The following is a 26,459-nucleotide window of genomic DNA, read 5'->3' as shown; positions in this document are numbered from 1 at the left end:
GACCAAATGAAAAGGACCGTCAGATCTGATGGGTTGCATCGATTCGAAATTTCACTATTATAGCAGTTTTCGAACTCATGTTAAAGAGAATATATAATAAACTTTTTTTTTTAAAGTTTGTACCATTAAGCAGTGCAAGGAAGAAAAATGATATACTAGTAAAACTTGTGTTGCAAATTTATGATATTGTGTGAGGAAGGACATGTTTTCCTGCAGATATTCACAGGGAGATTCTTGAAAAGAAAATTGGTGTCCAGGCCTGGGAAGTGATGGTGATGAACATTTATATTTCCACGCCAATGTTGTGACAGATAGCCTAGGCAACTTTTCATGCCAAAGATTGTTGTGTGTGGACCTAATAATTTTCCTAGATATAAGTATAGAGGTCATGATGATAATTTTTTGAACATGAAGTATTCATCATTTTTTAAGGTCATTATCCAGGGAATGAATCATGTCACATGTTGTTGATAACAGTTTGTAGTCTTGTTGTTACTGGTTAAGTTATTATTGTCAAATGGCTGAAACAAAGGCTATGAAGTTGTAATAGAGATAACCACGAATTTCAACTCCAGAACTGTAGTAGAAAATGTCACCAAAAAACCGATGGTATGACTTTTGACTTTGTTCTCATTCTGTGTTCTATGTTCTTCACATGTAAAGTAATAAGGCAGCTTTCACAGCAAAGACTTGACCAAAAATTACACTTTGGAATAGAGAAATTGAAGCAAAATGGGACTTTTGAAAATGACAATAGGCTAACTGGCCTTGACACTCAAAAATATAGTGGAAAGACCTTGGTATGGTTGCACTGCCTGACTGTGACCTTGCATGATGTCACTGTCAGTGTGAATATCCCTTTGTCACTATAAAAGGTCAAGTGAAATGTAACAACTGTTCTGTAGATAGAAGGCTGCTGTTTCGTTTGCAGTTTAAAAAAAGGATGCTGTAAAGTTAGCCAAATACACACCATCATTGCCCCTTTTCAAAGTACTTAATAACTTTGTACTTGATATTTATTCACATAGAGAATTGATTTGTTTGAACTGGTATTTAGAGTTTGTTTCAATCCCATGGTGTATATACTTAGGTCTCATAGAATTATTATGGAAATTAACAGTTATTGTAACAAGCAAAAGCAAAGGTCTCACCTACAAAAATCCAAGGAGCAGAGTTTGATTTTCTCACTGGTTGGTTACAGCCAGTCTACTTGCCTTCACTTTCAACGGGAATTAGGATATTGGTGTTCTGTGAAACTGTCAAATAAATCTGAAACATGGCACTGGCTGATAGTGTATGTCTGTCCGGGCAGTCGATGCTAAAGCAGAAAGCTGATCCATGAAACAATCTCTAATACATGACTGCATCTCACTGGAGTCTACCCTCAATGCCTGTCAGACTTTGTCTTCAGAGATTTCACTACAATGATTGTTATTATGCTTGTTTGTTGTTTATTTGTTTGTTTGAATATTGGAAACACATTGTTGTTTTGTTTGAATTACCAAAAAACCAATGTTAGTTGTGTTTTTTTTTTCTAATACTATTATTTGATTCAAGAGTCGATTTCTGATCATTTCTACCACCAGTGTTTTCATCCAGGATGGCATCAACAAGGGGGATTTTCCCCTTTACCAGAAAATTTAGGAGGTATTTTACCAGTTAATGTGTTCTACTTGTACATGTATCTCTAAGGTGTGACTGGCACCATTTCGATGGGGAATCCCATCCCCGTGTCTAGATAGAACACTGTACCAGTAGGAAATGATAAGTTGTCTGGCAGCATCTTTTAGCTTTTTCTTTGTTTTGCTTGTTTAAGTTTATGCATATTTGTGGCATTTACTTGTCACGTGGGGAACGATGTGGATAAACATTTTAAAGTAACCTGGAAGCATTCATAGAGATATTGGTAGTGTGTACTTAATATCCTAATATGAAACCAGTAGTCATGCATCTTCGACAATACAACTTGTCAATCAGGTTTTGTTTTCTTGTTTTGTTTATGTGTGTGGTGTAAAAACCTCACCTTTCTAAAGGTATGCATATTTCAGTATTGCATTAATTCTAAAGTAATGTTTGTTTCTTTCTGATAATAAGTGTTCTTGACAGTGGTTTATTGTTAAATAGGAAATCATGTTTGATTTATCTCTTGGCGATATGAATGGCATGATTTGCATTTTTAATTAATTTTGTGATAATTTAATCAGTTAATGAATATTAGTTACCTATACTTGATGTCATAAGATGACTTATAAACTGTGAGATAAATGACAGTATTAACGGATTGAAGAGATCACTCTCATAACAAGTATGACCCGGCCCAGTCCATGCAAATGACCAATAATTGGGAGACTGAGCAAAGAGATGTGGTCAGGGGTTTCCATCTCAAGGACACTTGCACAACCAGCATATTTTTTTTGCTTGTTTATTTTTATTTTTGAGGTTGCATTCCAGTTAAGTTCTGAATTGAGCACATCGTGTTTATGAGTCTCTATAAATGAGGGAATATGTGAAGGTCTATGGCAATTATCAAATGCCCTTTGTGAGCCAGTGCATTTTTAGTTGACTATTACCAAACATAAAAACCTTGAATTTAATATTCATTTTCCATAGAGAGTCCATTGATTTTTCATTGATATGTTTTTTATTTTTCACTACATTGTGCTGTGTATAACTGTTTTCTCAACTCGCTACTTGAAACTAAGGGAATTTTTTTTCCACCATATGAAGTGTCCATGCACGGAGTTAGCTAGTACACTAGTAAAATTGTACAAAATGTGTTAGTCCAAAGAAAGGAATCAGATGACGGTCGCAAGTTTTTGACAGGACAAATAATTGGGTCTCCTCCGGTTCATTCTTTCGATCTCCGCCTTGTTTGAGTTGATGAATAAAGCTACCCAGGTATCATGCTCCACTTATTGCAATATGCAAATGTTATATTTAAAGTTTGCCCAGGTTTCAAGTGAAGTGATAGGGCTGATCTGAATTTAAAATAGCAGTGTGACGCCAACAGATGTGAACTTATTACAATCCGATGCCTCAGAATCGTGAGTTTAGAGAATATGATATTTTGACCAAAACTGAAATTATTGCCCCAAATTTACATATGCAAATTTCTTCTTAATTTTACAATTTCTGAATATCATCCCCCTACAAAATCAAGACCAAAAATTCAAGCTATTATACAATCGATTTCAGAAAAAATTGGTTTTCTTAGCCAAATAGGAAAATTTGCCCGATGAATTCAAATATGCTATTTTTATAGTCATACACATTTCAGTAATTTCCTTTATGAACCAATATACTCAATTTTGAAAGCTGTCAGACTAGTGATGATACAGAAAATAATGTTTTGGCCAAAATTGCTAAACACTTGCCTGAAAAATATACTCACACAAATTTTATCATGATTTTAAACAAATCTCATTAAAGGCATCCTAAGGCACATAGGAAACAAGTTTTAAAGCAATAGGACTAGTGGTTTCAGAAAATATGTTTTGACCAAAAATGAGGAAAAACGGAAAAGAAAAATTGTGCAATCCTGTGATCAATGGAAAAAACTTAAGGGATGTCATCATAGACAATTTCATAAAATTGTTAACAGCTGATGTCAAGATATCCAAAAAAATTCTAAAATCAGTAACTATGCAAATTAATGCTAATAATGCAAGCCTCACAAACCAGATACCTTTCAGTTCGATTGTGTCAGTAGTTTTTTAGAAATATTTACAGACAGACAGACACACAGGCAGTCAAACAGACAGGCAGACAGACAGACAGACAGTGGTACAACATCAACTGTGAAAACACTGGAAATAAAAAAGTAAGAAATGTTGACATTGCATGCAATGAAGCATTGCTACCATTCATTTTAAACTCTTCATCTGAGAAAGTTTTCATATCCTTGTAAAGTCAAGATGTTTACATGTCTCCAAGTTTGAGAACAAGGAAATTTTGATCACCAATAATTTGCTTCTGAATTTAAGAAAAAGTGTAAATTCTCCAAATAGCTGCTTTTTCCTTAAGGTCGTATTTCAAAGATAATTAGCCTATCAAAACAAATTAGATTGCTTTCATAAAAGGTAGCAATTTAATAAGGAAATGTGTTTCCAATAAATAATTTACCTTAATTTAATGGGAAAAAAATAATTTCTGTGGTCTCAGAATCCATTGTGGTATATATTGTACAATTAATTAATCAGTAGTCATTATACATCATGTTTATTCCTTGAACGTCCTGGTATTGGGTTGCTGCTTTGTTACATATATATTTATGATAACAAAATCTATGACAAAATTCACTTCAGTTCCTAACTTCTGTGGTGTGAAATGGGGATTTTATTTACCTGTCCAAAGCTTTTCGGCTCATAATGTCATTCACTAAATATATGATATACCGTGTTTCCTCAAAGTGGCCAGTCACATGAAGTCAGCAAAATTACCTGTACAATTATTGTGGAACACAGTATAGACTTAGGAAGTTCAACATTGCTTGCAGAAATGTTGTTGTTCAACTATGTCAATATGTGATGGCAGATGTATCTGTAAATATTTGATCTTGAATGTTATTGTACACCTGGCTTTCAAATTACATGCAAATTGCATCATGGTTTGTAAATACATGAGTTGTAAGTGAGCAAGCGATTTGTCCTCTTTTGCTCCATTTGCAAGGGACAACAGCAACTCCACCTACATCATTCACAATCAATTCATATTTAAAGTATGGTAAGCTTTTGTGTAAAAATCGTATTTCTTCCTCATATTTGCTGGGTAGATTTTGACAAAACATGTATTTGCAATTAATTCATTAGGTCTGTACAGTACTATTCCACTGTTTGTGCTCATGACCTATGGCAATCCTTAGAGAATAAGTTTAAGGTTTTCATGAAAATGACAAGAAAGCTTTTTAAAAATGCAACTTGCGAGATCTCTTGTGACTCCAGTTGATAGGTGCATTCAGAAACATAATTCTCCTGAATTGTCAGGCAAAACATCCATGCCTAGAGCCTCGAGCTGTGTTCAGAGTTGAAAATACCCATAATGCACTTCAGGGTTGATTGGTGATTCACTACAGCCAGGATGTATAAGTACAAAATCTACGTTTGACTGAAGACTGCCTTCAGGATATCATCTTCCTCAGTAATTGGCTGCTGTAATGGAGAGATTGTTTCATGCACTGCAGATTATTGGGTGTTTTGATTTGCCGGTGTTCCATCCAACAGCCAATATTAAGTTAACAAGGATTTCGGATACCTACATAAACATGAAATTTGCATAGTGTCAGAGGAAGACCTTTTTCAGTATTTGCCTTCATTGATATTGTTTATGTGAGATGAAATGTAAAAGAAGCAGATCATCTCTGTTTGAAATTGGTATCTTTAATTTTATTCCAAAATGATATTCTGATTAGTACCTCTTTATTGAAATTCTTGAGCATTAATCTAAGGGTAGATTTCTTGAGCTAATAATTTTCCATCATCAAAATTGTCCCCATGTGAAATAAATTCATAAAGAAGTTGATTCCTGTCACAAAAGAAATGCTTGATATTTTGTTCCAAAATTATATATTTCCCACATATGTGTGATTGGTGTGATTAACAACAAAAACATCAGGATGTGGATTTTTATCAAAGTGACTTTGATGATGTGTGTGGCCTTCCAGAGAGAGGAAATAGAAAGTAGTATCAATCATTGTAGAAAGTGCTTTCAGAGCGGAAGTTTAATTAATGAAATATATAGAATCCTGGCTTATTATCATTATTCATCAGTATTTGAAAATGCAGTTTGTGGATTGCAGATACATAACCCCTGAACAATATTAATTAGATTTTTGATATTGCCATTGAAAATTGCACAGTAATTTCAAGACGCAGAAAAGAAAAACATCAACACATCGACAGAATCTGTATTGCGTATGGCACAGCAGTGGGTGAAAGGTCATTGGATTCAATGATTTATGTACATTGAATTGGCAATGATGTCAGTATTCAAGGCAGACAGACCTTTTTCCGTTCTTGTCGGCTTTACCTTTCATTGCTGAATGTGGCTGTTTGAGGTTTTTTTGTGATCTGACTGCAATTAACTTCAAGGCGATAAAACTAAATGGTTTGAAAAAACAGGTAATGATTGGTACATAAAGGGAAAGATTTCTAAATTTATTCTAAGATTACTGCTCAGCTTTCTTGACTCTTTTTTGTTTTTCCTCTGGTTTTTACCATTCAGCATATTGATGTTTCATGTTTTGCAACTAAAATTGAATGCAAAAATTGGACAGAATTGTAACTACATTGGTTTGTTGATTTGGTAGTGCTACATGAACATTATATGTATTTCAGGACTTTAATCAATCGTTTTTGAAATTAGAAAAAATATTTGAAATATCTCATGTACCTTACTTATCATTGTCAAATAAATTAGACGATGGATCTAATGGAATAAATAATGTGCAACTACTGTACATGTAGATTATCATGATTTGAAGGTTAATATGAGCATCAATAAATTTCCAGTGTTTTGAGATATCCTACCATTGGTAATGGCATACATGTTTTTGTATGGTAATTCGTCTGCCATAGTCATGACTCAACATCCTGAAGATTGGATGTTAAAGTTCCCTTTTTTCCCCGCTTTCAGACACACTTATCACCTTTTGTGTGTGTTTCCTGTACCAAAAGGAAAGGAAGACATACAATGTTGTCATCATCGAGAAATTCAGGGTCTGTCTTGCTTGCAAATTTGTCAAAATCATGACGGCAGTTTTTCAGTATTTGCCACAGGAACCTGTGTAAAAAGTGAAACTGAGAGTTTGATTCTATGTAAGTTGTCAATACTCCATTGAAAATTGTTATGGTAACTACAGTAGACAGAGACTGCTTCTCTACCGGTCTTTTACCGGTACAGGAGTTTTACTTAAGCTCAGAGTTGTGAAAATGAGAGAGAACATAACTCCATTAAACGGCAGACAACTTTTAAAAAAATTCAAAATGAAAAAACACAGGCTGACAATAATTGTTGCAATTGAGAATCATCCTTGGTAGTAACGTACAATGATAAATGTCCTTGTAAAATGTCAAAGAATTAAGGGCAGAGAGTCTGCAGGTTTTATTTGGCCCATTGAGTACCATAAAAACTTCACAAAAATTGCCAAATATTGTAGCCTTACAACCAATCAGCATTAACACAGGAAGTTGAGCCACAAGAGAATTGATGTGGAAATAGAGAAGTAACCTAAATATATTCTGAGATGAAGAGGGTCCCTATTCAGTGTCGTCTCTGTTGAGACATTTTTTGTGTGGTATGGCTGTATGCATTGATCGTGTCTATACAGCCCTTTTACAATTTTATCTTTGAGTTTACCTCAAAAATCATACCTAGTTGTTATATCATCATTAGTCAAGTATTGAGATAAGGCAGAACTGTTGTGTGGATGGCAGGTCAAAAGGTCGTTAATTCTGATAAAAAAAATAGAATGTCTCGATGTAATCAACAAATTGTCATTGACAATTCAATAGATTTACAAACTGTCTAGGATATAGCACTGTCAATACGTCATTCTACTTTAAACATATTTGCTCTTAGTCTGAGTATTCTCAAGTGCTTTGTTTAGGAAAATTTGTCAATATTCATTAGACTCAGTGCCATGACAATTAAGAAAGAATGTGTTCGCTATTTCTGTGTTCTCATTTCTTTTAGTGATGCGTTCTGGTGTAGATTGGTCATGAGTAAATATAATTTCAGCATTTTAGAATGTCCAATTGGTATGGCAGAGCTTGAAATAATAAAGACAAATTGTTGAATGTTGAATTTCGATATATAATATGTATTAAAATTAGATATAATAATGTTATATAATATATAATTTTAGCATTGTAGAGTGCCCTATTGGTATAGCAGGGCTATGCCTTGAAATATTAAAAACAATTTCTTTGTTAAATATTGAAATTAATTTTTTCTCAGTGAAGTTTCTGGGCACTTAAAATTCAAAGTATCACACATTCTTAGAAATTGTTAGAATAAAGCATTGGGATTATCTAACACAAATTACTGTACAAAGCTTCAAAAACAGCATATCGACCCTCCTTGACAAGTTATTATTCAGACTTTAAATTATCATTGACTTTCAGGTACGGTACATTTGTGAAAAGTTTTAAAATCAGGTGAAGGGGATTATTCAATAAAAATTACAGTACAAAGCATCACAAACATATCACATCCACCTTTTGCAGTTACAGTCATTGAGGTGATATTTGTATTTATTTATTATGAAAAATTTACAATTTCTATGCTCATCTCAGGAAATATAATTATTTTAAAGTTAAGGAATTGGCCTGTTGCAGTTCCTTTTTATTGTGTTATTCTGTTTTTAAAGATCATATTAACATGGAGTTTTCTTTCAATGCTATCAAAAGAAAACTATGTTATAAAAAAGCTACCAAACTGTAGCAGTATTGCATTGAAAGCTGTCTGTGCAGATAACAACTGTACTGATTGCAACGATGCCAGCTGATGGAATTAATCCATAAAAATAGTCAAAGTGACAGAAAAAATATTCACAGCCCAGTCCATTGCATTTACAAAATATGAATATTCATGAAAAGGAACAGATGGTTGTAATGACAATTATCTGTGAGATAAGTGAGATCATTTCTATATATTCCATGCTGATAAGGCCTACATAACACTGGCTTTTGTGTCAAAGGTCATCACTTCACTAGTATTTATGCAGCGATAAAAAATAGGATAGACTTTTACAAGTGACCAACTTGAAAGCAATGAAAGAAAAATTTATCACTAATAAAATTTTACAGAGAGATACACTCAGTGACAAACAAAAAATAGTTCTATTTCAGTAATAATCAATGTAATATAATGAATGAGATATTTACCAGTGTGTGCCAACCTTTCAATAAATAAAAGCTTACAGTGCATTGATTGCGTGTCAGCTAGGCAATTGAATTTTGTGAAAAATTTGTAGTGCCTCAGCCTAACTATACCAGTCTTTTAAGTGTATCAGCTTGAAAGTTTCTGTCAATAATGTATTTTGGCTAGGAGGGTACACTGATCAGCTGATGAACACCAAGTGCGATGTGTGATCTGTGAAAACAAACCCCCCTTGAATGGACTTCAGTTTTTTCGATACAGGTTAAAGTGTGTATATCAGGATTATCTCAAAGTGATTCACCACATGAAGTAAGGTAGTACATCTTTGCTGAACGATGTTGAATTGTTGCAGCATGCAAGCTGACTTGTACCAAGAAGAAAGCGTAACTCATTAACTCATTAACACTGTTCATGAAGTCTGTTCATTAGTGCAGTTTATTCAAGTGTAGCTGGCATATTTTTTCAATCACATTGTAGAGATGCAGTTTAAATAATATGTACAACTATAATTTAATAGCAGTGATCTGCATTTGCAAATACCCACCTAGAAAGTCTTTGTTTTAGTTTTGCTATTATTGTTTCGTTATAGTTCAGGAGGGGGGGGGGGTATTGGGTCTGTTGCTGTAGAGATCCCAGCTTTGGCAGTTCCTTGTTCACAATGCCGTGTGTTCAATATAAAATTCTAATATGTGTACCGGAACTTTTTCACGTATCTGAATTCGAAGTAGATGTGGAAATTCAATTTTTGTAATATTATTTCGTGCAGAATTTTCTAAAAGCTTTGAAAGGTAAGGTGATCAATTAGGGTGTAACATTGTTATCAACATAACATAAACATTGTGTGGCAAATCATTGAATGTATAAAGACTATTAATATTACTGATGATTCATGTGAATGGGAGTATCTGTCAATTTTGCTTGATCAATTAGTTAATTGCTTATTATCACTTTGTCAATGCTGATTAGACCGCGTGTGTTTTAAAATGTTCTCGTGAAATTTCCATAGTACAGTATAGCATAACTCAGTGATATGTGCGAAATATATGCTATAAATCTAATTTCATCAAAAACTACACAAACAAAAAGATATGTGTCATGACTTGCAATTCAAAAAAGTATAAAAATAAAAAAGGGTGTGTTTCATTTTCAGGACATGCTGCACTGCTCAATGATGCATGGTCAATAGTTGAGTACATTGTATGTTTACCTGGGTGTGGATACCGGGAAACTCGGTGCCATCACATATTCCTGATTGTGTGTGTTGTGTTATGGACCTTTCATCAATTATCATTCATTATAATTTCAAATTGGCAACATGAATTTTCATACATCTAGTCTGATTGATCTTTTCACAAACACCGTAAATTGGTGATTTGAATGGCATTATCTGTGATGCATAAATGTTTGATGCTTGCAAAATTAGCTCACTATAGTGACCATGGTTGGTATAAGTCAATTAATTACATGTTTTCAACACTGTTGAAAGTAATCATAATGCCATAATGTTTCCTGGAAACAGTGGATTGTTTTGTATCATCCTTGGTGAATTGAAAACAATACAGGGGTGTTGTTACTTCTTGTCGTTATGGCAACAGTTTCGAAACTGGGTTCAACCCATGTTGTCAGTTTAAGAGTTGGTACAGCAAAGCTGTTACCCATAATCAGTGTTTCCTAAAGTACTGAGTGGAAAAAATTATTTGCATCATAAATCTGTTTTCGTCGTTGTTAAAACTCACACGTCAGTCAATCGGTATTACATTATTTAACTGTTATCGACTGATGGGAATGCAAACAGGGCTGTTTGAGGTGAGGGACAATATCAGAACCTGTAAAGGTATTCAACATGTCAGTGAACAGACATATTCTGTAGAAATAGAATAGGATTTGCATCAAACTAAACTGAGTCAATGGGCAAAATAGACAGAGTTCACAGTACCCTGCAACAGCTGCCCATCTAACGTAAATGGACCAGTATGTTTATGTTTATACTGTAGTGGCCATGAATAGAAGTCTCAGGCATGAATAATTGTACATTCGATTTTAAATCCTAGCCATTTAATGCATTCCGTAATGTTACTTAACAATTGCCTTTATATTTTTCCAGCAGTCTTCCCATTTTTCCAGCAGTGTTTATGTGCAAAGGAATTTCATTGCCACAGAAACTGTTGTATTTGATCGTGAATTTTTCAGTTTATTGTATCAGTAACACAAAATTAATTAAGAATGCACATCACAGCTGTGGATTTTGGTAAGCACTGAAGATGGCCTCATCATGAGTAATGTAATGTGGACAGCCCTTTTCAGGGTGTTTTATCTCAGAATAGAGCTTTAATCGTTTCAGTATTCTGTATTTTCAAAGGTTTATTACTTGATTTTCATGACTGATACAAATAGAAAATCCGACCATTAAAAGCAAGGTAAGTTGCAAAAATACTCAGTAATATGAAAGGGATCATAGTATTTGTTCAATAATAACTCATTATCTATCGTGAAAGTAATGAATAAAATTCATCAAAACCTGGGCGTCAAGGTCGCTGGTCCTTGTTAAATTTTTTATGTCACCTGATGTAAATTTTTAAACAGAGGTTCTTGAGGACAGCTTTTGAGGACAATTACTATTGTATGGTGGTCACTCTAATACCTTGTTTGTGTTGTACAATTTTCTTGTCAAGGCCATGCTAGTGCTGTCCCCTGAGCATTTGCATATAGCTGTAGTATGTGTTGGGTGACCCACCTCAATCAGGAGATCACAAATGTTACAGTGTAGCTCAGATCAATTGGACATTTGTAGATGTGCAATAATATGACATTGCCACGTCAAAGTCAATTGATTGCCACCAAATTTTTATAAAATGTGAAAGTGAGGGATTTGTCTTCTGAGTCAAGTGATTGTTAGAAAAACATTTATTGACAATTCTTGGTTGGTAACATTTTTCACCACTGTTTAATGATGATACATAATTACTCATAGTTTGTTTATTGTGTCATATTTGCAATGATAATTTAGATCAGTGCTAGCACAAACACTGTTTACTGTAAGATGAGTAAACTTTTTATAAAAAAGGTAAAATCTGTTATTTTCAGACTGTTTCAGGTTGATTTATAATGTTTCTTTGATTTAGAGTATCAATAAAGGATCGTATCTGTACTAGCATATAAGTACACCCAACAGTGAATTTATCAAAAGATTCATACGTCCATATTCTGCACAATATCACCAATGCAAAAGTCTGATTCCTTTACAAAATCACTTTTCTCAAATCGTAATCTCAGGCACCCCTTTATACTTACAGGTGTGATTGATTAAGCCTTTGGCTCAAAATCTTGCAGCATGCATAATGAAATGTTTGGCGATGCAATCGAGTCCAGACCCCTGGAGTGAGTTATATATAACAATGATAATTCTGTGTGCGTACCTGGATATACCCTGTCAATTGATCTATTTATTTCAATATGAAAAACATGAAGAAATGAATATAATCAACTGAAAGCTTCACTTAGTCGTGTAAGATGGAAAAACCTCAGAGTTGTTTTGCCATGGGCTACATTTACAAAAATTCTTTCATCACAAATGAAACTGTAACCCATACCTCATCTTTTCCCAGATCAAATGTACATTATTGATTTGCTGGCTTTTTACTAAAATGCAACACAGGTAAATTTACTTGCACTGGAGGAATAAAATTACTCCGCAGTTTTTGGTTCACAGTCCTCTACAAGGCTACACAAAAGAGTTTATCCAAAGTAAATGATGACAAAATTTGGTGATTTTGTAAAAAAAAAGCTGAGAAACAATAGTTCTTTTTCTTTGACCAAAATGATTTATTTTTGTAATCTGTCATTTTAATATAAGCTGAAAATGAAAGCATTACATACAGAAACTTTGGTAATTTACAGCCTTTTCCATTTCATCTAGTCAGAGTTTTTTGTGATGGTCATTAAAGCGCCAAGCTGTACATTTTTTTCATTTTTCTTACCAAAAATTACCAACCATCTTGAGAGAGATGTTTTGAATTCCTGTTCTTAAGCCATATTGTCTTTGATAATGTCAGTATTCCAATCCGTGGTGCTGGATTTAGCCGAATAAATTCACATGCTTACACATTTATTTTCAGCGACCATATTTTAGTTGCAACCCAAAAATTAATCAGTTGTTAAAATCTAAGTTGTGCATTCTTCACCACTGTTTGAAAACTGTTGTATGGTCACACTTTAGTAAGCATTTTTTCACAAGTTTCATTAGATTTCAAACCACCTTGCCAAAAAAAAAAATACAAAAAGATACAGCTAATTGGCCTTTAATTAAGTTTCAGTGCAAAGAAAAGAAATATTTCATATGGTATTGAAATATTGCTATTTTTCACAAGCTTACTCATGTTTGCCGGATGTCATTTGGTGTAATGTGGATACAGGTAGGCTTTGGAGGGGGTGTCATTTACAGCGTGTAAGACAGTAATGTACAGTTTCTGTAATAAGGAAGAAATTTCCATTTCCAACTGTGTAGTGACGCACATATTCAAGTGACGCACAAATTCAATTCAGATCAATGAATTCAAAGGTACAAGAGTACATTGATGGCCACCAACAAGCATTTAGCGGTCTGCCCTACATCCGCCAGTCAGGTAGATCATTGAAATTCAAGAAGAGTCTGTATTGAATACCTTAATAGTGACGCGAGACAAGCGTACCCTTACAACTCAAAAGACTTCAACATTGCGTCAGCAAAGCAGGAGAATCGTAGAAACATTACAGTGCTTTCAGGAAATGGTAATTTCCATAAGTATAATAAATGGGATGTACCATGTAGAAATGGATGTAGATGTCTGTATGTTTCTGTGCTAAAATGTTTAAGTTTCTCTCTCAGTCTGTTTTTATAGTATCAGGCTACAAAATTACCATGAACCTTTTTACTTTCCAGTGTACATGATGTTCAATAGGGTCTTCATTGCCTTTCAGCCTACGTGTTGTTATTTGCCTTTCTGGATAATTATGTCAAAATGTATTACAGCGAACGTCAAAATGAACCGGAGATCAACTTTGATAAGCCCCTATCAATTTCCCTGGCAATCTTCCGATACCCCTTTGAAAACACCGAGGTATTTGGTCAGTAAACATACACTGCGCCTGCTGTGCTATCTCCATTCGATCTCCCTATGCAAGCTTCTGCATGGATCAAACCATTTTGCGCCAGTTTACAGCTATGGCTGTTTGATATCAGTGTATTCAACAAGCTCATGGCATACTTGTTATATATTACAAACAATGGGACGCTGGAGATCCCGAGACAGTATTGTTAGGAAAATGACACGTTTTCCCAGTACTTTCTTGATCTTTTGACCCTGCCCACCCCCGTCACCTGAATAGTATAGTTCATTACACAGTTACGTCAGCCATTGTTTATTTTCACTCACGGACCACAGCGGATGTTAGTTTTCATCCTCTGAACATGAAGTTTATTAGTTTGAAGCAATTATCCTTTCATCTGTGAAGAGTTTTACTGGTGACTATTACAATTTTCACTGCTATGTTGTTGTTTTCACAAGATGCAGACTGCTTTTCCGTGCAGTCAATCATAGACAGTTTCTCTACACTCTACAGTCCATGAGTCAATAAATGCCAGTTCACACGTGCACTATGCTGTTGATCGGCACATGACGTCCTCATGTCAAGTTTTAGGATTTTTTGATGCTGAATTTCATTAAAATACCATTTCTGTATCCAGAGATTGTGTAATCAGTTTGATTTAAAACAGCGATATAAAACACTGTGTCAGTTAATCTTGGAAATTTCGGCTGAGTTTTGCTGTCTTATCTATGGTTGTCAATCAGTATGTGCACTGCATTAGGGCCTATAGAGAGACCCTGATGTAATCAAGGTATGCCAGTTCATAAAATCGTGAGCATATTTTTTTTCTGTCGACATCGATTTGCCTTGCAATGGAATTTTAGGCAAGAAAGAGCATCATAGAAAAATGGTTGACAGGCGTTTCCCAAACCAGTATTGACACAGAAATGCATCGCTCAGCACTGTGAACGATGTCATAATGAAATACCGTAGAACTGGGCATTTCCACGAGTAGAAGTTCACCAGCCGCCGAGAGTCAAATCAGGGCCTCACTCAGTACAACAACATTGTCTTTCACTAGATATACTAACTGGCTGTATTTCAGTCGTTCCATGTGAATGTTTCTAATTTTATCCATGTGAATGTTTCTAATTTTATCGGGCTCTCACACTGACAGTTGTTTACAAGCTCATGGAATTTACTATTCAATTTGGATAAAGTATGTCATGTGACATGACTGCATACGGGAAATACTTCACGATAACAGGATCGACGCACGTAACAATGCAAAACAAGTTCTGTGAAAAATCGAGTTTGAAATTATTATTACAATTAAAGGTCTTAAAATCGCACGCTTTATTTCATTTCTTGTCAACCACTTTGGGCTTCAAAATGGTTTCTTCCGGAAAGGGAGCCAGAAATAGAAGGGAGATCGAATGGCAGTAACACAGCAGGCGCCTTGTATGTTTATTGGCCTGTTTATCGGCAACACTAACCAAAGTACCTCGGTGTTTTCCAAGGGATATTGGAAGATTACGAGGGAAATTGATAGGGGCTTATCAAAGTTGATCTCCGGTTCATTTTGACGTTCGCTGTAATTCTGATATTTAGATATTGATATTAGTCACAATACTTGTAAAATAACAACCTAAAATAATGCTCTTTTAATGAATGGTTTGATACAAAATGTATAGGTATATGTAAAAGTTAAAAACATTTTTTTAAATATGAAGAAAAAATACGTATAAGCTTAGTACATGTACATATGAACTTTGAAGAATGCCGGTCTCTGAGTCATCATTTTATGTAAGTTAAATTTACGACTTAAAAGGGCAGTGTGTTGAGGATTATGGAAATGTTGAACCCAGACTTCCTGTGTTTTTCCTGATAGAATGAGATTAAACAATGTTACACAGGTCCCTACCTGAGGTTTTGACATTTTAAGGTGAGCATTGCGAGATTACACAATCTTTTGTTTGACATGATGATGTCACTTGTGATAAGGGTAGTGGGTGGTGCCCACAGGGTAGCACCAAACATAGGTGTATTATCTCTACTTTCAGGAGATTGAAATGCTGAGCTTCATTTGTATTCTAGTGAACTGTACAGTCATAGTTTCGATCAATATAATTCTGGTAAACTTAAACAAGTCAAACAGATCAACTGTAGACTTTAGGTGTTTGTGAGATGTGTGGTTGAATTTAAAGTGATGCTGCAGCAGTGAGTGGTTCACACAATATTTAGCTCAAATTCGATGGCATTGACAAGATCAACAATAGCTATCCGACATCTGAGCATGTTCAAGATAGTGTGCTGGGTGAATTTCAACCACAGAGATGAATGTGTGCTTGAGTGAAAGCTCCAGATATATCACTGTCAAATGCATATGCAATCATGAACAAACTCCCTCTCTGTGGATAACACAATCGATTCATTTTGCTCTATCATCACCTCATGCAAAGGTACAATACAGTCACAGATCCGTGAATCTTTATTCCCTATTCTGTTTCCCTAAAAATAATTTGTTAGTTCCACCAATATCATACAATTACACGTACTAGCAATATCATCAAACATGAGGATATCTATAATTTACTGCCAGGGAGTCTCAGGCAACACATATAATTCAGACAAGGATCGAACCATAAACTTTATCATCTCATTCTCAGCACAAAAGAAGTGAGAATTGCGAAATCTAAGTCATTACCATGACAACCGCCATAATGCAGGAAGATCGAGGATTCCCATTACGTCCATAACATACCATTCACATTAATTGTCTCTCAATCGGAGGATCTAACTTTAATAAGTGTTTGAAGGCTAAATATAATGATTATGAATAAGTGTAAAAAAAACTGGATATCATGATTAACACCATCTACATTGCAACACAAACTCTCTATACAAATTTCCCTGTTTCTGATCAAATCACAAGATTTTTTTGTAAAGGCACGGTTACGTGTGTAACATACATAGCGGCCGCCACGTGGTATGCATAGAAAACTTAAAGGGACCCATTGGATGAGTGCCAGAATATGTCTCTCGCGCGCTCTGTACGTACGTGTGTAGTGCACACACTCCAAAACTTGCAGAAGTGCGTCCGAGATAGCGTTCCACACTGGCATGATAAAATCGGAAGAAAAATTGTTGACAATATTGCACGAAAACGGTCACCTCTCTGACAATTTGATGCCCCAGTCAGGAATGTAAGATGTATAATAATAAGGCTATCACGAAAATACCGCAAAGGATTGGCGCCACGCATTGCCCTCCACTTCACGTTGGGCGATACGCTGCGCCAATGTCCTCGTGCATCCTTTGCGGAATTATCGTAATAACCTCATAGTATGTGCATGATACTGCATAAAAACACTAATCACGTACCATGATACGATATTTCAGTATGCAGCATTTCTACCGAAACAGTACATATGTATTTATAGATTTTTTTGATCCGATCTTTCGATATACATTTGAGTGTCAGTATTTCTGTTTGTTCACCTTCTAACACTCGCCTTAGTAAGCCAGCGTTGTGATCATTTAAGGAGTAGGGGTCAAACATGGTACTGCAAATTTCAGACTATATTTAAAGTCCTAAATATACCGTTTACTGGCAACATGTCACCTGGCCATCTGTTGACTGGGAAGTGAGAACAAGTTTTAGGGTTGAGATACAAAAGTGGGTGAGGTTTTGACAGTGTTTTCAAAAAGGTCAAAAATATCTGTAACTTTGGTTTATACAAGCAAATACAATTTCCACAACCAAGGTTCCTGAAATACATCCACATACACACCATACAATTGTATTGTAATAGTTATTAATGTGTTGTCCATTAATTTTTTCGTCATATTAGTTTTTTGTAAATAGCAGCAAGCACGAAAGAGGCGAACAAGTAGCAATACGTGCATTTTGCCATGTAAAACACATCTGTACTGGGTCTCAGGTATTCCCAAGGGTTTCATTAATAATGCTGTTTGTCATCGGGAGACTGACACATCATGCAATTCTGTCAATGGGAGATTGTTGGAGATAAGCCACAAACAGTTGAATTACAATCATCCATAAATCGTTACATTTAAGTACCAGTAGCTTAATTCACAAGTAGAGAAACCTTTCTTACATGGTACATACTTTTCTATGGATGGAGGTTATCTGTGTTTACCGATACATGTACATTGTATGATATACATATTGATATATGGTAGTACAAGTATGATTGGTTTTTGTTTTTTGCTTTGTGTTTTTCTTTTGGTTTTTTGTTATCAAACACAGCAAGAAAACAATGACAACAGCAAAAATGAGACAAAATTAGGGAAGAAACACAAACGAGGAACTATTAAAGATTAAGGAAAAGCATGCAGTATTTGATTAGTCTATACGTAATGTTTCCGTTTTCACCTATCCTTCCTTAGATACCATTCTTTAACAAATACTTTTTCCATATCTTGTACTATATTTGCGAAGGTTGAAGTTGAAAATTTCACAGATTTCATGGAAGAATTATAGACATATTTCTTTGTTAAAATAAGTTGCTAGGTTGGTGATACACTAGTGAATAAGGCTGAACTAGCACAGTTTAGGCTGTGATTCTTCAATAATCAAATTTGACTGCCAAACCCAACAGTAAAATTACATCCTCTAACCACAAGATCAAACTATCCACATAATTTCAGGATTTAATAGCTATACTCATACTTTCTCTGCCCAATATATCCATTAACCTTTTCCTGCCAGACAGTAATAACTGTATCACTTCCCCATCAGCCAAGTCAGTAAAAAGCGGTATTGATCCAAAACATGACGTATTTTCACCCACTTGGCTTGTTGTTATCATCTTTTGTCCAAAAAAAAAATAAAAACAAAATGTGAAATATTTGTGAAATAACTTTGGCTGATTTATCTTTCAGAGATTGGAACAAGAGAGATATGAATTAAAGCTGAGGTTGGAAAGCATTGAGGGTCAGTATGAGGGCAGGATGATGGACGTACAGGGAGAGATGGTCAGGCTGCAGAGAGACCTTGACGACCAGAAACAGAATCTGAGAGCCGCTGAGAAAGAGAAACAGCAAATTGTGCGCGAACTTTCAGAGCAAAACCATCGACTGTCATCGCAGCTTCAACAGGTAACGTCATCTATCCCCAGAGAATTCATTTGACATTTCTAGAGTACCTTTATTTTGGCATTATATTTTTTGAGGGCAGCATTTACAGTATCATATTATACTAGTCTATTATGATCATCAATTTAATTTTCACCAGAGTAGGAAATCTGTGAAAAAAGATAGCCAAACATCAAGGTAGGTAATTTGAAAAGTGTCATGTCTTAGGAAAACAGTCCCGGCCCTGATAATGATGTCTCACACACGGTGTCCCTGTGTACCCAACACCTCCGATTGCAGTGACCCAAAAGTCTGAAATTACTTGCTATATGTCCATCAGGCAAGTTAAATAGTACAATTCCCCCCCACCAGCCAAAAATCACCTACCCAAGGCTGCAGACACACACGTTCACTCAATGTTTTGCTTCTACATAATTAACATTCTCTGGGAATCTAAAATGACTAAATAAAAGTTAATATTAACAATGAAAATGTGTAAAATACAAGGGGTCAAAACACTTGAAATGGTAAATTGGTTAGGCAAACAGTGCACAGTGTAAAAGTATCAAACTTTGTGTGTGAAAAAATGGTAAGTTTTGGAAGTAAATTTCCTCATGATGTCACAGGTTATCAAGGGGTCAGGCTTCAAAGTTTTAACCTGTTCACCCCAATGCCCTGTAAACAGGTCACACTCAGCATTGATACTAATGGATTTGGGCCAAACCATGGTGGTGAAAAAGTCGAACTTATTTCTACATACAATACCGGTATGTGCAAAGTTCACAACTTCAAATCGAATGCCACCATGGTTACCTCAAGCATTTTCTTTGTCCTCATGGTAACAATTATGTAAAAGAGCTTGACTGTTTCATGTTTGCCTATTTACATGTAGTAGTGCATGATGTCATGAAGCAAAAAAAGATTCTCAAAAACTGTTATTAGCTCCCATAGCCATATGTATATATGGCAATGGAAGCTATTCTTATAGGCTAGGGAAATGTCTGTATGTATGTATGTCTGTATGTCTGTACGTCTGTATGTCTGTATGTCTGTATGTCTGTCCGTCAACATCAAAAACTCCAAAACCGCTGTACATTTCATCTTGATATTTGGTGTGTACATGGATGATGGGCTGTAGATGAGATTTTGTTCAAATGAAGTTGTCATTGCCAAAAATATGCAAATTAAGTGAAAAAATGTAAAAACAGTCAAATTGAAAAAACTCAATAACCACTGAGCAGATTACATGAAAAATTAGCATGTAAGTACTTTGGGCTGACATGAAATGATTGTGCACATCTTGGGTCAGTATCTTGGACTTGCTATTTTTCATGAATTTTTTTGTAATTTTCTCCCATTTTTGGTCAAAAAATCTCCTGCTCTGAAACCACAAGTCCGATTGATTTGAAACTTGGTATGGAAGTGCATAGGAGTGACCTTTCCCAAATTTGGGCAAATCGTGGTGAAATTTGCATATTTTTAGTTTACACGTCCATAGACTCCCATGTATCAGGCAGATCTCCATAGACTCCCATGTATAAGGCCACGAAAAATAAAAATTTAGTTTCTCATCGTATTCATATTGCAAAAAGGATGCAGTGACACAATTTTTAGTCCCCACGGATGAAGTCCAGTGAGCTTATAGATTGGGTCATGTCCGTCTGTTCGTCCATCCGTGAGTCCATCCGTTCACACAGATATCTTGGATATTTTGACAAAATGTCATGTGACCTTGATGACCTTTGATCTCAAATATACATATTTGTCCATAACTCAGTAACCACAAGTGCTACCACCCTTCATATATGGTATGATGGGACAGCTTATGATGTCACATATTGTACCTCATTAATTATGCACATATCTAATTTTGAGCGAGCCAATAGAGCTAGAGGTCTGATTTTTGGTATATAGGGATAACTTAGCAAAACAATTTTTTTGACAAAATGTCACGTGACCTCGGTGACCTTTGACCTCAAATATACATATTTGTCCATAACTCAGTAACAACAAATGCTACAGCCTTCATGTATGGTATGATGGGACACCTTATGACGCCACATATTGTACCTCATTAATTATGCATATCTAATTTGAGCGAGCCAATAGAGCTAGAGGTCTGATTTTTGGTATATAGGGATAACTTAGCAAAACAATTTTTTTGACAAAATGTCACGTGACCTCGGTGACCTTTGACCTCAAATATACATATTTGTCTATAACTCAGTAACCACAAGTGCTACAGCCTTCATGTATGGTATGATGGGACACCTTATGACGCCACATATTGTACCTCATTAATTATTTGCATATCTAATTTTGAGCGAGCCAATAGAGCTAGAGGTCTGATTTTTGGTATATAGGGATAACTTAGCAATACAATTTTTCGACAAAATGTCACGTGACCTCGGTGACCTTTGACCTCAAATATACATATTTGTCCATAACTCAGTAACCACAAGTGCTACAGCCTTCATGTATGGTATGATGGGACACCTTATGACGCCACATATTGTACCTCATTAATTATGCGCATATCTAATTTTGAGCGAGCCAATAGAGCTAGAGGTCTGATTTTTGGTATATAGGGATAACTTAGCAATACAATTTTTTCGACAAAATGTCACGTGACCTCGGTGACCTTTGACCTCAAATATACATATTTGTCCATAACTCAGTAACAACAAGTGCTACACCCTTCATGTATGGTATGATGGGACAGCTTATGACGCCACATATTGTACCTCATTAATTATGTACATATCTAATTTTGAGCGAGCCAATAGAGCTAGAGGTCTGATTTTTGGTATATAGGGATAACTTAGCAAAACAATTTTTTTGACAAAATGTCACGTGACCTCGGTGACCTTTGACCTCAAATATACATATTTTTCCATAACTCGGTAACCACAAGTGCTACACCCTTCATGTTTGGTATGATTGGACACCTTATGACGCCACATACTGTACCTCAATAATTATGCGCATATCTCATTCTGAGCCCCAATAGAGCTGGATGTCTGATTTTTGGTGTATAGGGATAACTATAGGAGAGAAATTTTTTGACCAAATGTCATGTGACCTCGATGACCTTTTACCTAAAATAATGTTTATGTCAATAAATAACCACAAGTGCTATGTCCTTTGTATTTAGTAGGATGGGAGACCTTATGACAACACACGCTTTACCCCATTAATTATGTACACATCTAATTCTGGGCAAGCGAATAGAGCTAGAGATCTGATTTTTTGGCATATAGGGATTAATTAGCAATATAATTTTTTTCAAAATGTCATGTGACCTCGATGACCTTTGACCTTGATTATACATATATATGCATATTTCAGTAACCACAAGTTCTATACCCTCCAATTTTGATAGGATATTAGGCCTTAAGATGTCACATCTTGTACCTCATTTATAATGCGCATATGTATTTCTTGGCTGGCCAATACTGCTAGAGGTCTGATCTTTTTTCCCGATTTAGAACCATAACTTAGACATGCCTCATATGTTTCAAATTGGAAACAACGACATAGACCTATGTGCCCATAGATCTCAACATATACACTCCAGTGATACTTCTTAATGACCACATTTTCCTGCCCCATCAAGACTAATACTCCTATTACAAGTGGGGACTTTGTCATTGTAAATGACTTGTTGAGTTAATGGTTGTATCACAGTATTCGATATATCTAATTCTGTATTTTTTCCATGTTATATTCTGAATAATTACATTAAACATATTTCACTGTCTCCAGTACATTTCATTTAAGTATTTTCACTTCATGCACTTTATCCCTTTCACACATGTTCAAATATCTGACCAGAGAACAAACACTAAATAGTCCAGGATGGGAGCTACAGTGTCATTGACGCTATTTTTTTAAATATTACATTAAGAGGAGTAATGAAAGATCAACTCCCTAAAAGAGAAATTTCACTAAATATTTATGAAGATATCCTATTTTCATGAGTTTTACTTAAATGAATATTTATTATTTTTTTTGCTTTCAGGCCTCTACTTCAGAAGATGAACTGAGCGAACAAATCCAAAAACTACAGCTTCAGTTGAACGATAAGAAATCTTCCATGCACAGCAACTCACATCTCTTGGATAGACTGCGAGAGGAGGTACGTATCTCAAAAGAGAAAATTTTTTGTGTATCATTGTTTCTTTCCACAATGTGCTTAGCATGGCACATTTATGACTAGCGCAATGATGAAAAAATAGTCAACAAAAAAAAAGTGATTGTCAGTGTAGTTGTACACAGCTTTGTGCAGATTTTGAAAATCAGTGTTTGAAACCTCAGAGCTAGATTAATGAAGATACACATTTACGCATGAAATATGATCTTATAATGGGATGGGAAAAGAGTTGAAGATGATATTTTCCTCAGAGGGTAACCTTTAACTCTGATCATTTCAAGCTCTCAGACAGTTCTCAGATTTCTAAAGATCGTATTTTCAAAATGTACCCTTCAGGTGCAGCTGTTGACTGACAGGAAATGTGAGCTGGAAAGGAGATTAAACGCCATGCTGGAGGAGAGAGACAGCATTGCCTGTAGCCTTGAAGAGTCTAATGACAGGGCCATGATGCTGGAAAGGCAAGTCAGAGAAGCAGAACAACGGGTCAGTATCACTTTTGATGAAAAAAAAAAAAAAACTAGATCAAATAGGGTCTGCACAAACATTGAAAAGAATCAGTTAAATATATCGTAAGTGGATGTCAGTTTACAAAGAGATCAATCAAAGACAAGTCTTCATTGCTCTCTGACTATATTCACATGACATCTATAAACGTCTTCACAGACAGGTGTAATTTCTTAATACACGATGGGGCCATGGCTTTAGAATTTTGGAGAGAATGAACAGAGATGTTATTTATTGTTTTTGACTCTGCCTTACTGTTTCCCTGCATATGAATGCACCTATGCAATGTGTTGCAGTAAAATTCGTGGTCAGTGGGTTAGAAGTCTAGGTATATATGCCACCATAGCATTGACTTTGTTCATTTCAGCTGCTGTTCTTGCCTTGATGAATATCTTTAGTTTTAATGTTAATTTCATCTTTTTAGGCCGTAGTGACCTAATGACTTGCATGATTGGACGGTAGTACAACCCTTACAGAAAATTGAGATCTACATCTAATGTAGATGTAACAGTTCCATTAGGGAAGGTACAAGGGGAATGATGGCCTATACTGGACTGCTGACTGACATGACTAGCTCATCTTTCTATCTTTGTTTTATTATGTCAGCTAGACTAGCTGACATAATAAAACAAAGATAGAAAGAAAATATTCTGGAAGCTAATTTCCAGAAGTACCAGTAATGTTGCTTATGTTAGTGCTAGATCATCAAATGGTTCGTGCTGAGTTCTACTGACTCAATTAGACCCAAGAGATCATGGGATGGTTGTGTATGGAAATACGCATTCTTCTATGCATGTATGTGCACAGGGTTTTGTTAATGTACACTGGTCTGTTTGCATTTCCAGGTTAACCCATTAGCAAATTCTTGTTCTTAATATAAGAATATATCTAGCTTTATCATACTCTACAGTGTTCTCCCCAGGATCAAGCAAAAGCGTAGCGGCTAATTTGCATAATCATTTGCATATCATTAATTATATTTGCATATGGATATAAGCTTGCACATGCACCCACGCATTCATATACACTCACAACAAAATGCAATGGTAACACACAAGTATGCAATTTGAACATCATGGAAACCTTTATTACACTTAAATAAATCATCACAGTATCATACAATTGCAATTAAAATAGAAGATTCAAACAGTAACAGCAAGTTCAGATTGAAAGCAAGAAAGGTTCGTCTGATTGGAGTTCCATTAATACATATATTGCTGATAAAATTGTCAAAAATTGCCAACAAAGAGGAAAATTCACAAGTTTAAGCTTTACACAATTCAAATGTAACTGAGTTTTATATCATTTTTGAGCGACAAACACCGCGAATAATGTTTCATCACGGGGATCAATTTCAACCAGCGCCGCCCCCCCCCCCCCCCCCCCCCCCCCCCCCCCCCCCCCCCCCCCCCCCCCCCCCCCCCCACTACCACTGCCACTGAACATCGTCGTCCGATTCTTGATTTTAAAAATACCACTAAGAACCACTGCCACTGAACGTCGTCGTTCGATTCTTGATTTTAAAAATACCACTAAGGTGATCACAAGACATGAACCAAGTACGACTAGAATCACTTGAAAATCAGGTGTAAAATCTTTCAGATTGGAACCACACACGCGACGCCAGGATCAATGTCAACACGTTATAAACACGTCGGCCAACATGGCCGCCGCCATATTGGAATTTATGCAATGTGAACGCGAACGCGATCGTGATGGTACTCTGACAAAAAAAAAGATCATCGTTGTAAAATCATAATCAACCTCACTAGTCAACTGCTTCTTTGTTTCTTTTGCAGTCCATTTTGTTGAACAAAGCATGGGAATGTGATCAAAGGCCCCGCTGGTGCTACACCGCCTAACTCTGTGAACACTTGTCCGCGATGTATGCTGAGTATTAAAGGTCTTTGTTGGTCGTAGCCGTTCTGGAATAAAAATTGTGAACAACCCAGCCGATTCTTCTATTGTTTTAACGTTCCTCTCAACACTTACGGACAACTTATCGGACGCATACCATACTTCATACCTTCCACTCTTTCACCAGGTTGAAAGTTGCAGTGAGCGCTAATGTGAAGACAATGCATGCAACAGCTGGTAGCTACTCAAGGGGTATGAACTAAAGGATGGCCAGAATATTTTAAAGCGTAGCGACGAGAATCAAGGCGTAGAAGGGAGAGGCAAAAGCGTAGCGGGACCGCTACGCTAAAATGGCCTGGGGAGAACACTGCTCTATACCAAGTGTAGCAAACTAGGGGTAGTATATGGCCCCATGTACGTATTAATATCATTTCTATTGTCAAAACATTACAGCTTTATAACAAGGATTGTGAGATCAATGAACTCCGACAGATGAACAGCCATCTTCAAGAGAAAGTTGAAATCCTCTCAACACAGTCCTTGCATCAGACCACAGACAGTCCCTCACTGTTTGAAGAGCTGGAAGAGTCACAGATCGCCTTGGATACAAGTGATGTAGAGATGGAACCAAGACACGGGAGATACAGCATTGACGACATAGAGAGTGATGAGGAGGTTGATGATGATATGGTCATGGCGACAAGCAGTCAGCAGAGAGGAAGTGTAGATTTTGAAACTGAACAGTTGAGAACCATCAATGAAGAGGTACGAGAAATATTAGCAATAGAGCCAGTAGAGGGTGGATGTGAGACTGTGTGCTGCTTTCATTCATTGTAATGTTGTAAGACAGTTTATATCCTGACATTTACACCCTGGATAATATGCCCAAGTGGTAGATATCAAT

The 26,459-nt window shown here is 35.9% G+C and overlaps 1 protein-coding gene across 2 annotated transcripts in view; it reads left to right on the top strand.

Annotated features, from left to right (window-relative positions):
• The window catches only part of LOC139144798 (BICD family-like cargo adapter 1), a 43,654-nt gene that overhangs the window by 1,444 nt on the left and 15,751 nt on the right, over positions 1-26,459 (top strand). For both annotated transcript variants that reach the window (XM_070715573.1, XM_070715575.1), the window contains exons 2-5: positions 18,850-19,065; positions 23,063-23,179; positions 23,531-23,677; positions 26,009-26,320. In XM_070715573.1, the coding sequence (XP_070571674.1) occupies positions 18,850-19,065; positions 23,063-23,179; positions 23,531-23,677; positions 26,009-26,320 (792 nt within the window). The remainder of the gene's footprint in view (positions 1-18,849; positions 19,066-23,062; positions 23,180-23,530; positions 23,678-26,008; positions 26,321-26,459) is intronic.

This window comes from Ptychodera flava, chromosome 12 (genome assembly GCF_041260155.1).
Source record: "Ptychodera flava strain L36383 chromosome 12, AS_Pfla_20210202, whole genome shotgun sequence".
In the NCBI taxonomy this organism is placed as follows: Eukaryota; Metazoa; Hemichordata; class Enteropneusta; family Ptychoderidae; genus Ptychodera; species Ptychodera flava.
This window is presented reverse-complemented; position numbering and strand designations above follow the sequence as displayed.